Source organism: Heterocephalus glaber, unplaced genomic scaffold, assembly GCF_053883595.1.
Source record: "Heterocephalus glaber isolate CG9 unplaced genomic scaffold, H.glaber_assembly_v1.0 deba00001553, whole genome shotgun sequence".
In the NCBI taxonomy this organism is placed as follows: domain Eukaryota; kingdom Metazoa; phylum Chordata; class Mammalia; order Rodentia; family Bathyergidae; genus Heterocephalus; species Heterocephalus glaber.
In genome coordinates, this window is record NW_028258344.1 from 17,487,441 (window position 1) to 17,502,013 (window position 14,573).

Genomic DNA, 14,573 nt, shown 5'->3' on the forward strand with positions numbered 1-14,573 from the left:
AGTATCCGTCTTTGTCTCCCTTAATCAGTGTTGGTTTGAAATCCACTTGATCTGCAAAGAGGATAGCTACTCCTGCTTTTTTTCAGGTTCCTGCTGCAGGGAGTGTTGTTTTCCACCTTTTAACTTTCAGTGTATGAGTTCTTTTTGAATTAAGTATGTTTCTTATATGCAGCATATTGTTGGATCTTGCTTGTTAACCCATTCTGCCAGTCTGTTTCTTTTGATTGGTGAGTTGATACCATTAATATTGATGGTTATAACTGATATGTATTGAGTTATCACTGTCATGACTTTCTTTTTGTTAGCTTCTCCCCCTTTACATTTAATTTCTTGTCATGCCCAATGGATTCATTCTACTGGGCTTCCTGGGGTTGTGATCCTCATTGTCTGTTCCTAGGATATTGTCTAATATTTTTTGGAGATCTGGTTTGGTATTTATGAAGTTCCTAAGGTGCTGTTTGTTATGAAATTATCTTATTTCTCCATCAATTTTGAAAGATAGTTTTACAGGTTATATCAGTTGGGGTTGGAACTTGTTTTCCTTTAGGGCTTGGAATACATCACTCCAAGTTCTTCTTGCCTTGAGGGTTTGCGTTGAGAAATCTGCTGTGATTCTGATGGGCTTTCCTTTGTATGTGATTTGTCTCTTTTCTCTAACTGCTTGTAGAACTTTGTTCTTCTGTTGGGTTTCTGGAATCTTAACAATTATATGCCTAAGTGTAGATTTTTTTGGATCAAGGCTAGTTGGAGTCCTATATGCCTCACTTATCTGTATGTCAAGTTCTTTTCCCCTGCTTGGGAAGTTTTCTCCCATTACTTCTGTGAATAGATTTTTTATGTCATCTGCGCTCTCTCCTGCTTCTTCGTTCACTCCAGTCTTGTTATTCTTCTTTGCATCATCTAGCAGCTGCTGGATTGATTTCTTGTGGTCCCTTACAAATTTAAAGCAATTTTTCTTTTCCTGGTCACTAATTGCAATCTTATCTTCTATATCTGAAATTCTGTCCTCACCTTGGTTCATTCTGCTGTGTAGACTTTCAGTGGAGTTTTTAATCTCCTGCACATCTGTTTGTATCTGTTTTATGGATTCCAGTTGTTTCCTATGTTAGGATTCTATCATGTTCCTCAGCTCTTCTCTAGATTTGTCAATTTCATCTTGCGCTATGGGCACAATCTCTGTTGTTATCTGAGAAATTATTTCTGATTTCATTTTTTCCACATCCTCTTTTGTTGCCAGTTCCAGGAGTTCAGGTGCTTGAGTATCAGAGTGTTCCATCTCCTTTCCCTTTGGGGTTGCTATAGGTGATCTTTAAGTCTGGTTTTGAGACTTGTTTACATGTCTTCTCCTTTTGAGTGTGTGTGTGGGGGGGAGGTGTGCTCCTGGCACCTGTGTGGCTCACGTCATCTGGGCTGGGAGTGGTGGTATGGTGGCCCAGAAGCCTCCTCCTCTACACCGGGAGCAGTGGTACGACCCAGTACATTCTTGTAGCCATGCCTACCTGCCCAATGTAGTATTCCTATAAAATAAAAGAAAAACTTATGCCATGGTTCTTGAAGATAAAGGTTATGAACATATTTCCTATATTCTCTCCTTATATAGTACCTCCTTTTTTCAAGTGCTCTCCTAGACACAGACATAGTGCAGTTAAAGTGTCTTTTCATATTCTCCTCTACCTCTGCACTTGCCTCTTCCTCACATATCTAGTAGTGTCTCCTCCAAGTATTAGAATCCCATCTGAAAACTGTTTCTGCAATTCATTTTTCTTCATCATTTATATCCTACATTATTACCACTCCATTCTAATACCACTTCCAGAGTTAGCTTTCACAAAAGTAAATGTTTAGTTCACTTCTCAGCTGAACTTTTTTGCTCCTCTTCTTATTAAATATGTCAGAATTTACTGATGTGGCACATAAAGCCTTTCATGGCTTCTGTTTTTTTTTTTCCTTAGTTTCCTTTTATACATGCTTTCACTTACAGCTATCAGCAATGGTCCAGAAATATTAAATGGAAAATTGCGGAAATTAATAATTGATAAACTTTAAATTGTGTATCTTTCTGCATAGCTTGATGAAATCTCACACATTCATGCTGCGCAGGCAGGATGTAAATCATGGTTTTGTCTGTCATGTCCCTTCTTAACCATCTCAGTTATCAGTTGATATTTAGAATATCACAGTGCTTATTCAGGTAACTCTTATTTTACTTAATAATGGCCCAAACTATAAAAGTAGGGATATTGGCGGTTTGGATATGTCACAGAAAACCCATAAAATGGAAGCTTCCTGTAAGTGGAAAGGTGAAACTTAGGGAAGAAAAATTTTTTATGTTGACCTTACTAAGGTCTGTGAAATTGTGCAGGAAGAAAAAATTAATGCTAGTTTTGCTGACACCTCAAACTGCAAAAGTTACTGCTACAGGTTTTGAAAAGTGCTTGCTTATTAGAACTGTTTAGTGTTGGGGCTTGGAACATATCTCCCAGGTATAAAAGGAGACTGCTCTATATATAGTGCTTCAGGATTTGACATGTTGCCTTCAGAGAGAGCATCTTTTCTGTTCATGTCTTCCATTCACTTTTGTGTGTGTGTGTGTTTGTGTGTGTACTGAGGATGGTATCCTACATTCCCAGTGCCCTGCCCCACCCACTCCCTTTTGAGACAGAGTCTTGCTAAGTTGCCCAGGCTGGCCTTGAACTTGCCGTCATCCTTCCTCAGCCTCCCAGAGTGCTAGGGTTGCAGGCATGCACCATCACATCTGACTCCACCCACAAATTTAATATCTTTTCCTTCTTATCTAAGCATTTACCATGCACTATAGCAGTAACTTTGCAGTTTGATGTGCATTAGAAAAACTGTGAATTTCTTTTTCCTTCCTTTCTTCCTTCCATTTATTATGGCAGCACTATGAGCGCTTGACTGCTGAGCTACATCCTTGGCCCTTAGAGAATATATATGAGTGATATACTAATTACTTGTGTAATGGGTGTGGGATCCTAGGTTTGAACCCCAGCCAGCAAATAAAGTTGCAATTTTTGCACTTGTGAGGCAGACGCCAGAACCACTGAGCTAAATCCCTGGACCAAAGTTGCAATTTTTAAAAATGGTTATTGGACACAAGCACTGATAACATGTCCCATGCAGGGCAGAGTGGAGGAGAGGATGCAGGATTTTATCACACTATAGAAAGTACACAATTTATGAATTGTTTATTTCTGCAACTTTAATATTTTCAGGCTATGGTGAACAGCTAATAACTGAAATTTCAAAAGTTAAAACCAAGAGAGTACGCCACTGTATGTGGTTTGGTACTATCCTTAGTTTCAAACATCCACTGAGGGCTCTGAAACATATCCTCCAAAGATAAATAGTGCATGATTTCTTATATGAGGAACTCAAAATATAAATAAAGGGGAAAATAAAAGATAGATAATAGGAAGTAGGGAGATAGGTCTTTCTCAAAGGGGAAGAGATGGAGGAAGGGAGAGAGAAGGAAGAGGAAGGAATAGGAATGAAAAAAGGAATTAAGATGTGTATGTACATTTATCAACTCCACACAAGGAGTGTAAATGTGTTTTGCAAACATACAACAAAAAAAGTAAGGGAATCAGGAGCCAGATGGAAGAGGGAGGGAGGAAAGGGAAAGGGGATGAAAAAAGGAATTAAGATGTGTTCTGTATGTGTGCCTGTTTCCCACAAGGAATGTAGACAATATGTACTAATAAAAAAAAGGGAGGGGGACTACTCCCTCCCTGCCCACATGCATGATCCTTTCTAGCAACCCAGAACTTCTCACTGACCTTAAATACTTTTCTTTAGAGTCTTGCTTCGTTCCTTCCAATTTTGGAGTCTCTTTTTGTTTTCATTTGTTTGTTTATTCTTTCTTAGGCAAGCTCTCTTATTTGCTGTTCATGGTCTGCCTCAAAGATGACCAGTGTGAATTCTTGTCTAGCTAATCAGTAGTATGCAGATGTAGCAAGCATAGCATCAGAAGTGTGATGATGAGGTCCTACAAATGCCAAAGAAATAGAAAAATTAAAGCTTTCATTTATTAAGACTAAATAAAATAAATATTTGCTCAGCTAAGCTTATTACCTATTCAAGGCAGTAAAAATTATATGCAGGAAACATAATTTGTTGCTAAAGTCCATAGATAAATTTAACTGCTTCACAGAGATGTTAGTTTTGAGCAGGGATGTGAAGGGTGGTTATGACTTTTAGGGATAAGTGGAAAAGGAGATGTCATTTCAGGAAAGAATAAAATCATTGAAAGCATGGAATGAAAATGATCATGCTATGTTTGTGGAAGCTATTTTAACTACACCAAAGGAAAAATCTATTTAAAAGTACAACTGGAGACTGATGAGTAAGACAAATGAAAATTGAACTCATTAACAGATATACATTAAACATAACCAGTGTGTTTGGCATATAAATTATGCCTCAGTAAAGCTTTTAAACAAATTCATGGAAATAATTGAAGCGTTTTTGAAAGAGTGATATTGTGAAAGTTCAGTTACAACATTAACAATGCATCTGTTTGAGGAAGTTTGATTTGTACCTATTGGAAGCATATCTGGGCAGAAATTACCCATGTTGTAACCAGGCTTTTGTATTCCCAGAGGTTTTTTTATGTGGAAAGTACTATCCTGATACAAAGTTTCTTCTTTTTTACAGTCTTAAGACTTTTGTTCTTCTTTTAAAGTGTTAGTGACAGTCTGACATAACTGAATCCTCAGAGGGTATAGTAACCTTATTGAAGTGAAGCAAATTGACATTCTTCTCTGTCTTTAGACCTTAAATATGTTCTTACAACTGCCATGTAAATGGTATGATTAAAAATATCTCAGGATCTTCCTTATTTCAGTAAATACCCAAGATCCTGATGTGTTGAAATTTCAAACTATAGAGTCCTTCTTCTGGGGTCCTGAATTGTTTCACATTTCTATAAGGCCATTATTGGAATGACATACAGGGAGTAATAGATGTTTAGTAAACTCTTATTCTGTCACAGAAATAAGGTGATGCAGCAGGGGTTTACACTTAACATGTCTAGAGAGCAGAATATCTGTGTGAATGATTTAAATAGAGTGGTTGGGATGCTAGGTAGAACCAGGGTTGGGGAGTGGCTAGCTTGGTGTGGAGGAGATTGTTGGAGATGTGGATTTGATAAGCTAGGATGTTACATGGCTTGTTGAGGAAAACACTGAAATAATTCACAATAGCAAGACTTGGTATAAGAAAGTACCAAAAACAATTTAAAAAGAAAAAAAGATTTGTGAATGATGGACATTGCTTGGAAGAATAGTGAGTGGCTGTGAAGAATGTAAAAGGTGGTAATATCTCAGTAGCATGATTCCTCAAGGGCTGAAGTTTTTGTGGCAGCATGATTCTGAAAGTACCCTTCATTAGGAAATGAAAACTATGTATTGGGGCTTAGTAGTAGAGTGCTTGCCTAGCATGTGTGAAGCCCTGAGTTTGATCCCCAGCACTGCAAGACAACAACAACTATACAGACTCCTTTCTGGGGCACTCTAGTTTATGGAAGATGGAAGATTAATCCAGTCTCTACTTGAGAAGGCTACAAAAGAGAGAAATACTGTTTCAAGAGGACAGATAGAGAAACTAATGAAGGGGTTGAGAATGGCATTCCAGAGAGCACAATGGAAAGTTTTGGAGGAGAGGAAAAGAGGGAAAAGGTTATTAGCTGATTGCATAGAATGCTTATAGTGATAGAATATAATATATAGTTACAGAATAGAATTTTTTTTGTACCAGAAATTGAACTCAGGACCTTGCACTTGTGAGACAGGCGGCAGCACCACTGAGCTAAATCCCCAGCCCAGAATAGAATATTTATAGTGGTAAAAGTATATAGTTTGAAGAATTTTTTTCTTGATCTAATTTAAAGGCCAACAATCTTGATTTCTGAGTAAATGAGATGGAGAAAAGAGATGAGAGAGAAAAACCCAACAACAGAAATCTTGAGACTAAAGGTTAACATGGGACAGTAGGCAAGGAAAGCACCAAAATAAGCAGGCAGGATATTAAGATAAATTGTCTGTTTTTTCCATATCTTTACTAGTCTTTTTGTAATCAGTTGCATTTTATTTAGGTCTCCCAAGAATCTCTTCTTATCTAAGTTGAAACAAGGAAGCTATCAGCAAGACCTTAAGAAAGAGAGAGCGGTAATTCTTCAAAGTGAGTAGTACTGTTTACAATAGTTCTAGAAGTGGAAAGATGATGTGCCTCTAAATGATCCAATCATACACTTCACCGCTGTGACCCAAAAAATACACACTTTAGAAAATCAAAGCACCAGAAAGGCTAAATGTTAAGGTTTGAAGTGTTGTTTAATTTAGAAAGCTAGAATTCTAGCTTAGAATTCTTTTGCTGTGGTTGTGATATTACTTTTCTATCATAACTATATTCAGGAACTTCAAATAGTTAACTTTTCTGAGACGAATCTCATTATTCACAAATTTATACTCTGTAAAGACAAAAAGTGTTGAATTAGCAAATACTGAATTATTACACCTACAGGAAATGTAGGGTTTGATTCTTTTGAGCCTTTGGTCACAACATTTTTATCAGTTGATCAGCACATAACCTTGTTTTAAAGAGTATTTCTATTTAAAGACACTTTATTGTTTTCATAAACATTGAATTGGTGCCAGTAGCACTATAATGCATGCCTGAATGTAACTTTTGTTAACACACACATTTTCTGAAACCTAAATTACACTTACAGGTGCTTGCACTGGGCAACACCACAACACTTAGGTGCTTGCCTCAGTGCTTTCCCACTAGTCTATATCCCCAGCCCTTTTTTTATTTTGAGACAAGGTCTTAGTCACCAAGTTACCCAGACTGGGCTCAAACTTGAAATCCTCCTCTTCAGCCTCCCGGGTGCTGGGGTTAAGTATGCACAAGCATATACCCACCTAAGTGGGGATGATTTTAAAGAGCAAATGACCAACAAAAAGCACCAAAATGCAAAATATGTGTTGCTAAACCAATAAAAAGACACTTAACTACTGTAAGCATTAAAATAAATAGACAGACTATTACCTTTTTTGACCTCAGCTAGGAACATTATGTCCACTGATTCAAATTTTTGTCACTTTGTGTATGTTCACCAATGACTCTGAAAGTGCCATTAATGTTGAGTGGAGTGAAAACAGATTTTAGAAAATAGAAGTTCCTTCTTGGTATATACTCATTTAACATTTATTGAAACCACATTGTATTCTAGATACTGTATTAATGCAGAGATTTTTAAACCTTATAGATCCAAACTTAAAATCATTGATCAGAATAAAAATGAGGTATAATGAATTTAGGCTTATTTTCTATGTTCATAAGGTACCAGCTTGATGCTAAACATATTGTAAATAGGCCTATGCTTAATATTATTGAACAGTTTTATTTATAACTCATGGCTGGGGACACGGCCACTTTTAGTAATATTTGTGAATACTGTATAGCACTAAAATATTTACATTCATAGTTACTGTCATCACTCCTATTTTAAAGATAAGAAAACTGAAACTTAGTGAAATTATTTGCCTAATGTTGGTAGATTCTAAAACTGGTTTTCTATATCTGTTGCTGCAAAATGGCAGGAATTACAATTTCAAACTAGAATTATATAATTATATCTTGGACTTTTAATTTCATAGTACAAAATTCAAGGAACAGTTAACACATGAAAACCATCAACTCATCATGGTACAGTGGCTGACAGTGACTGTGGCTATTGATTTATAAGATCTTGTGAGTTGCAGCACATTCTTCACCTTTTGTTATATGCATTTTTTACAATACTGTTTGCTCAGGTAGTACCCAAGCATCCTTTCTTTATACTTTGAAGACACTAGTTTTGTCTGCAAAAACTTTCTTTTCCAAAAATGTAAATTTATGGTGCTCACCTTGATAGCACATGTACAAAAACAAATTTTTATTTTGTTAATTGACATGTGCTTAGGAAGAAAATAAAGTATTTCAGAAAAGTTGGAAAGAAAAAAATCATCCATGTTCCTGGTATGCAGAAAAAGTACATTTGGCAAAATTGTGATTACTATTTGAGTTAAAAGTTTTATATGTAAACGCATTGAATCCTCAGTCAACCTTATGAGATATGTAAATTTTTTCATGCCCATTTTACAGATGTGGAAACTCAGGCAAAAAGAGATTAAGTAAAATGACTTTGGGTACACAGTGTGTAAACAGAACTTGAGTCAGAATTTGAAAACAGACAGTCTTTCTCTAGAACCCATAACCTTAATATCTGAGACAGAACTGGATCAATAAGAGTAGATAGATTTAAAGCAAGTATGACCATTCTAATTACAGAGTCTACAGTAACAGTATATCTTTCCAGTATCTGATGTACTCACAAGTCTCCTTTGTCAGAGTGCTGTAGTTTTCATTGTAGAGATTTTTCACTTCTTTGATTAGATTAATTTCTAAGTATTTAATTCTTCTTGGTTCTGAGAGGTATTATTTCCCTAATTTCTTACAGTGAATTACAGTAAAACAGTCACAACATAACAAACATCATAGTCTTAGTGTAGTTTTGCTAATATCTCATGGAAATGCAGTGGCCTGAGGTGGATGCTATGTTTTGTTTTGTTTTTGTTTTTTGAGACAGGGCCTTGCTATGCAGTTCAGGTCAACCTTGAACTCACTCTGCAGATGAGGCTGGCCTCAAACTTGCAGCGATCCTCCTTCCACAGCCTCCTGAGTGCTGGGATTACAGGCGTGTGCCACCACACCTGGCCAAAGTGGATGCTATGAAGGAAGCAAGTTTTATTTTACCTGAGGAACTTAGGGCCGAGCACATTTTGAGTAAGCTGCAAAAACAGTGTAACAAATAGCAAACCAGTATCCTCTTCAGGAGAGAGCAGTTCCACAGTGGTCACCCTGTGATATCCTTAACCAACTTAGTTGCCTGACTAGCTATAGACTGCACAGTGTCCCAAGTGAATAAGCCTTGTACATTAAGCAGGAACTGCAGGAATGCTCAGGACTGTGGTTGACTACATCTCCCAACACAAACAACTTTAGAAGAATCTTGTTAAATTATACGAAGAACTCTGTTGAAATTTTTAAAGCTGCAGTACAACAGTAGATCATTTCGGTACAAACTGACAATTATGTCTTCCTACTCATAAACTATATTTCTTTAACATGTTTGCATATATATTGTCTTTTGTATATTGGTCTTGTAGCCAACCTATTTTACTTACTTGCAGATTCTTTTAAGTTCTGTATCTATGCAGTTACCATCTTTTCATAATTACAGTTCTGTTTTTTATCTGTTATATATACACATTTATTTCTTGGATTACTAAATTAACTGAATATGAAAGGAGAGAGGAGCCAGGCATGGTGTCTATCCCTGTAATCCCAGTACTTGGGAGGCTAAAGGCAGTAAGATTGCAAAGAGTTCGAGCTTGGGCTACATAGTGAGACCCTATCTCAAAAAAAAAAAAAAAAAAGAGTGAAGAAAGGGTTATGCTTCTTATGTTATGTCAAGTGCATCTGAATATTATTATAAGAAAACTTAAATCCTGTGTGGTTTTTTGGTGTGGGTAGTTAGGGGTGGGAAATTTACTAGGGATTGAACCCAGGGCCCTAGAACTGAGCTATGTTTCAGGGTCTTTTTTATTTTAATGTAAAGTCTTGCTAAGTCACTAAATTGCCCAAGCTGGGTTCCAGCTTTTCCATCTTCCTGCCTCAGCCTCCCAGAGTGCCGAGATTACAGGCATTCTTCACCAGGCTCAGGAAGATAAGTTTTTTAAAGACATTTTTAAAAAATAAAGATGTAAAATATCCCTCCTCTGATTTTCAGCAACTGTGATACTCATATACTGCTTCCAGATTGGAAGGAAAAAATTAAATATGTGGAGTTCTTTTTCTTAGAATAGCTAAAAATAAATAGGAACGTCAAACCTATTGCAGCCTTCAAAAATACAATTCCTTATTTTTATTTAATATGAAACATTTTTTGATAGTAGTATTTTTAATTTTAGGTGGAAGAAAGGAAAACAGAAGAGATAATAAAAGACTTGCTTCAGCAAATCAACCAGTAACTCATAAAAAACCACAACATAGGAAAAAAAGGGTATATTTTATTATATTTGAGTAATACTCATGAACATTAAAGTTATAACAATCTGTTTATCACATGTAAGGTGGAAATAACAACTGCATTACAAACTTTTAAATTCACATCTTCCTAATAGATCCAGTTTAAATAAGATCCTTCTGTACTTAAAGAAAATTATACCATTTGATCGGAATTTTTTTCAAGGTGGTTTAATTTTAGAGCTTAATTCATTTTCATGCTCAGTAAGTACAGTCATATACCATCAAATATCTGAAACTAATATTTGATATATTTCATATGATATTTTTAGTTGTCTACAGCAGGTAAATAAATCTGGTCTTGTTCTATTTTGTCTGGAACTTTTTACTTTGAGGTTTGTGTCCTTTTCCTTAGAAAGCTATTTGCAAATGGTGCCTATTGAGGTGTGACATCTAACATAAAGTTGCAGGCCACTAGGGACTAAGGTTATTTTGGCCTTGATTTTTTCCCTTAATGACATAACAAGCAGTTCCTACTTTTGATTTGCGTCCTGCACATACTGTTGGTCTGCGTGGTCCTTTGCAGCCCTGCTGTCTCTACCTTTGGAGCAGTAATAGGTTGGGGAGCACTCCTGCTGTTGCAGACCAGAGATTTAGAGTGTACACTCCAGGATGTATACTTAAGTATATACCCCAAAGTGGAATTGCTGGATTATATGGTAGTTTTATTTATTTGTTTGAGGCAGCTGCTGTATTTTCCATAGTGGCTGCATCATCTTACATTCCCACCAACAATATACATACAGGTTTCATTTTCTCCGCATCATCACCAATTTCAGTTTGGTTAGTTGGTTTGTTTTGGTTTGGTTTTTTGAGACAGTGTCTCACTTTATAGCCTAGACTGTCTTCAAATTCATAATCTTCCTTGTTTATATAATCTCCCAAGTTTGGAATTATGAGCTTTTTTGTTTTTTAATAGCGTGAGGTGATAAATTAAATTTTCTTTAAAAATGTGAAAGTCTGCTGGGGTACTTCTTATAGTGCAGCCATAATAGATAATCATTCATATGGTCAAACCTCTCCTTTTAGCATGTCAGTAGAACAGTTGGTCATTTGTAGCAAATGCCAGAGGTCAGTAGTTTTACCATATGTGGATTATGTTTTTTTTTTAATTGCAGTTACTTGCTCCAACATAAAATGTATGTCTTAAATTTATGTTAGTTGAGTTTTTAAAAATCTGTTTTAGAGGACTTGAGTTTTATATCCTTGTGTGTACTTCCCCCGACACAAGCAGAACAGGATTTTCACAGAGTTCGTTAAAGAAGTACTAAATATTTATAAATTCTATTTAGAATTATGAAGGAATCTATTAAGAATTATATAAAAGGATTAATAGGAAGTATGAGAGCTGGCTGTGGTGGCATGAATTTGTAATCTCAGACTCTAGGAGGCTAAGGCAGAAAGATGGCAAGTTTAGGCCAGGGATTTAGCTCAGTGCTTCTACCGCCTGCCTCGCAAGTACAAGGACCCAAGTTCAATCCCTGGTACCAAAAAAAAGAAAAAAAAGAAAGAAAGATGGCAAGTTTGAGCCCAGCCTGGGCATCTTAATAGGAGCCTGTCTCGAAAAATGAAAAGCGGGTCCAGGGATTTACCTCAGTGGTGCTACGCCTGTCTCACAAGCTCACCGTCCTGAGTTCGATCCCTGGTACCAAAAAAATTTAAAAATTAAAATTAAAAAAATAGAAAGGTAAAAGATGTAGCTCAGTGTGGAGGTCCTGTGTTCAGTCCCCAGTACTGTACTTCTAGATAGGCAGGTGATGTGAGCGTAAAGCTGAACAGCTTGGGTGGCAGGAGCTCTGTCACTTTCTAGCTTCCCAATCTTGGCCAGCTGAGCTTATGTAAAGTGAACAATAATTACCCTTAGAAAGTTATATGATAAAGATAATGTCTTTAAAAATCTAAGTACTGTGTAGAGAAATTCTTCCATCTTTAAGAAATTATACTCATTATTTTGTTAAAAAAGTTATATTACACCAGATATGTTCTTTTCAAAGAAATGTAAGTGTGAGTAACTGTTCTACTTTTTATCAAAAGCCATGGCTTTGGGAAGAAGACAAGAATTTGAAATCTGGTGTGAGGAAATACGGAGAGGGAAACTGGACCAAAATACTGTTACGTTACAAATTCAACAACCGAACAAGTGTCATGTTAAAAGACAGATGGCGGACTATGAAGAAACTAAAGCTGATTTGCTCAGACAATGAAGACTGAATGTGTTTGTCAAAGTTTGATAAAAGGGTAGTTAAGTAGTTTGATTACTGCATTATATTTGAAACTTGCTGGTCTTTGATATATGTTCAAAATGTTATTTAAAGCATTTTTGTCAGTTTAATAAGGATGTGTGCTGTAAAATTATATACCATCAGCTTATTCTTCAGTCTGTTCAATAAAATATAAATATACTCTACCTGAATCCAATACCCAACTCCCAAATTCTGTTTCAAGAAAAAATTAAAACTTTATAAAGGGGGAAAAACTGGGTCTGTTTACCCACTGTAGGCCAGCCTCAGCCTCATAAGGCACAGCATAAAAATGATTTTCTAGATAATTGAGTAATAATAGTCCTTTGAGAGGAGATGATGATTTATGGCTTTAATGTACTACTTAATTCCTAAGACATTTGTTAATAGAATGATAAATACACGGAGTAGTTAGGAGTTTTGATATATATGCTTAAGTTTTTCTTTCAAAGTTTTATGTTAAAGAAAAGACTTGCAAACAGTAATGACTATAGGACAGTATTTATACCCCTAGCAAGAATAGCTTTGTGTTTCAGTTAGGAATGATTTCACATATATTTACATTTAAGTATTAAAACTTTAGTAAGGATGGTTTTTAATAAAGCTTTATAACTTGATAATGTGTTCTCTGATATTTTGAGTTAATAAATCAGTATTAGGCATAAATAATAATCTGTAAAGGCTTAATTTTGTATTAACCATGATCATCTTGACATCTATAAGTAATACAAGGTCAGAGCTTACTAAACAAGTTTGAGTTTTCACCAACAATTTATTCTTTAGAAGTTTTAGTCAAAGACTAACAATTATTTAGCATTTTGAGTTATAAGTACTTTATTTAGCAAGTGTTTGAAAATATTAAAACATTGAAGTATCTGTATAAAAGTCTTGTAGTGATATTGTATTTTATAATCTCTTCCTTTTCTGTTAGTTTTATACATTCCCTTCCCATTGTTCCTGAATGTTTGTTGTCCTGTGTATATAGTAAACAAAAACGTGAATGATGACTCTGTGCTTCCTGACTCAGTCTATCCTGTTGCACTATGAGGTACTGTCAGTGTTTAGCCACAACACTGATGATTGATGCCAAAGCTGGCATCATGAGTCAAAACATTCTTGTCAGTCAAGCTCCTCATTCTGAAGTTTGGCATCATCATCAGATCTGAGATACCATTAATTTTAAGATGTGCTGTTATTTGATATACAAGTTAAAAAATCACAAACCAGGTAGTGGTGGTATACACCTGTAATCCTGCACTTGGGAGGCCAAAGCAGGACTGCATGTTCACGTCCGTCCACCCTAGACAACATAGCAAGGCCCTATCTCAAAAAGCCAAAAATGAAGAAAAATCACAATGAATTATATTATAGTATGGTGCTTTTTTTGAAATTTATTTTACTTATTAAAAGCTATTTTAGATTTATTTAACCATAACATTTTTCCATGTAACTTTTGGATATTTAAAAAGAAAAATAAGCACAGATACTCCTAAAACATTTGAACAACCAGGGGGTTGCTTAGTGAAGAAGCTACTAAATCATGATAAAAGAGTTTTGGGGTTTTTACTTACACTTACAACCCTTTTTCTAGCTTTCCAGTTCCTAGGGCAGCAGCCTATATTTCTAGTGCAGCTCATTGGTACCAAAGAGTGCAGGGCAGGTCTTGCCTTCGCAGAAATGTGTCTTGTGCATTTTGATCTGGTTGTTCCTTGAGGTTCACGTCAGAGGTCTGCTTTAGTTTCACCCTACCTAGCCTGGACCAACTTCACAGGCACTATTAAAAGCATTTAAAGATAGGCTACCTGCAGCCACTGAGGGTAGGAACAGTTGACAGTTGACAGGGCAAACAGACCAAAAAACCTGGAGGAATTAGGGCTTCACTACTACACCAGGGAGTCTGGAAAGCCCCACACAGTCAAGGACTGAACACATTTTCACTAACAGCCTGAGAGGACTTGAGGCCTTTCTCTGACTAATCTTTAGGAAGCAAGGCTAAGGGAGAGTTGTTAGTTTGGCCAAGTGTTGAAGGAGTGCCCTGATGCCAATACAGTCTCCAAAGTATGGCCAAGCATCTTTGGTTTTATGCTTTTGGACTTGTTACACTTTAGTAAATTAAATGAAATACTGTTAAGTATTGTTTATCATTTTTTCTATCAACGTGCTTGTACAATCCAAATTGTATAT

General features: G+C 36.0%; 1 protein-coding gene across 4 annotated transcripts in view; it reads left to right on the top strand.

Moving 5' to 3' along the window:
* Terf1 (telomeric repeat binding factor 1) overlaps window positions 1-13,397 on the top strand; it is a 36,322-nt gene extending 22,925 nt beyond the window's left edge. The window contains exons 7-9 of one of the 4 annotated variants that reach the window (XM_021255936.2): window positions 6,098-6,198; window positions 10,035-10,126; window positions 12,184-13,397. In XM_021255936.2, coding sequence (XP_021111595.1) covers window positions 6,098-6,198; window positions 10,035-10,126; window positions 12,184-12,360 — 370 coding nt within the window. In that variant the 3' untranslated portion in view covers window positions 12,361-13,397. 4 annotated transcript variants of the gene reach the window in all.
* Window positions 13,398-14,573: the final 1,176 nt, after the last annotated feature.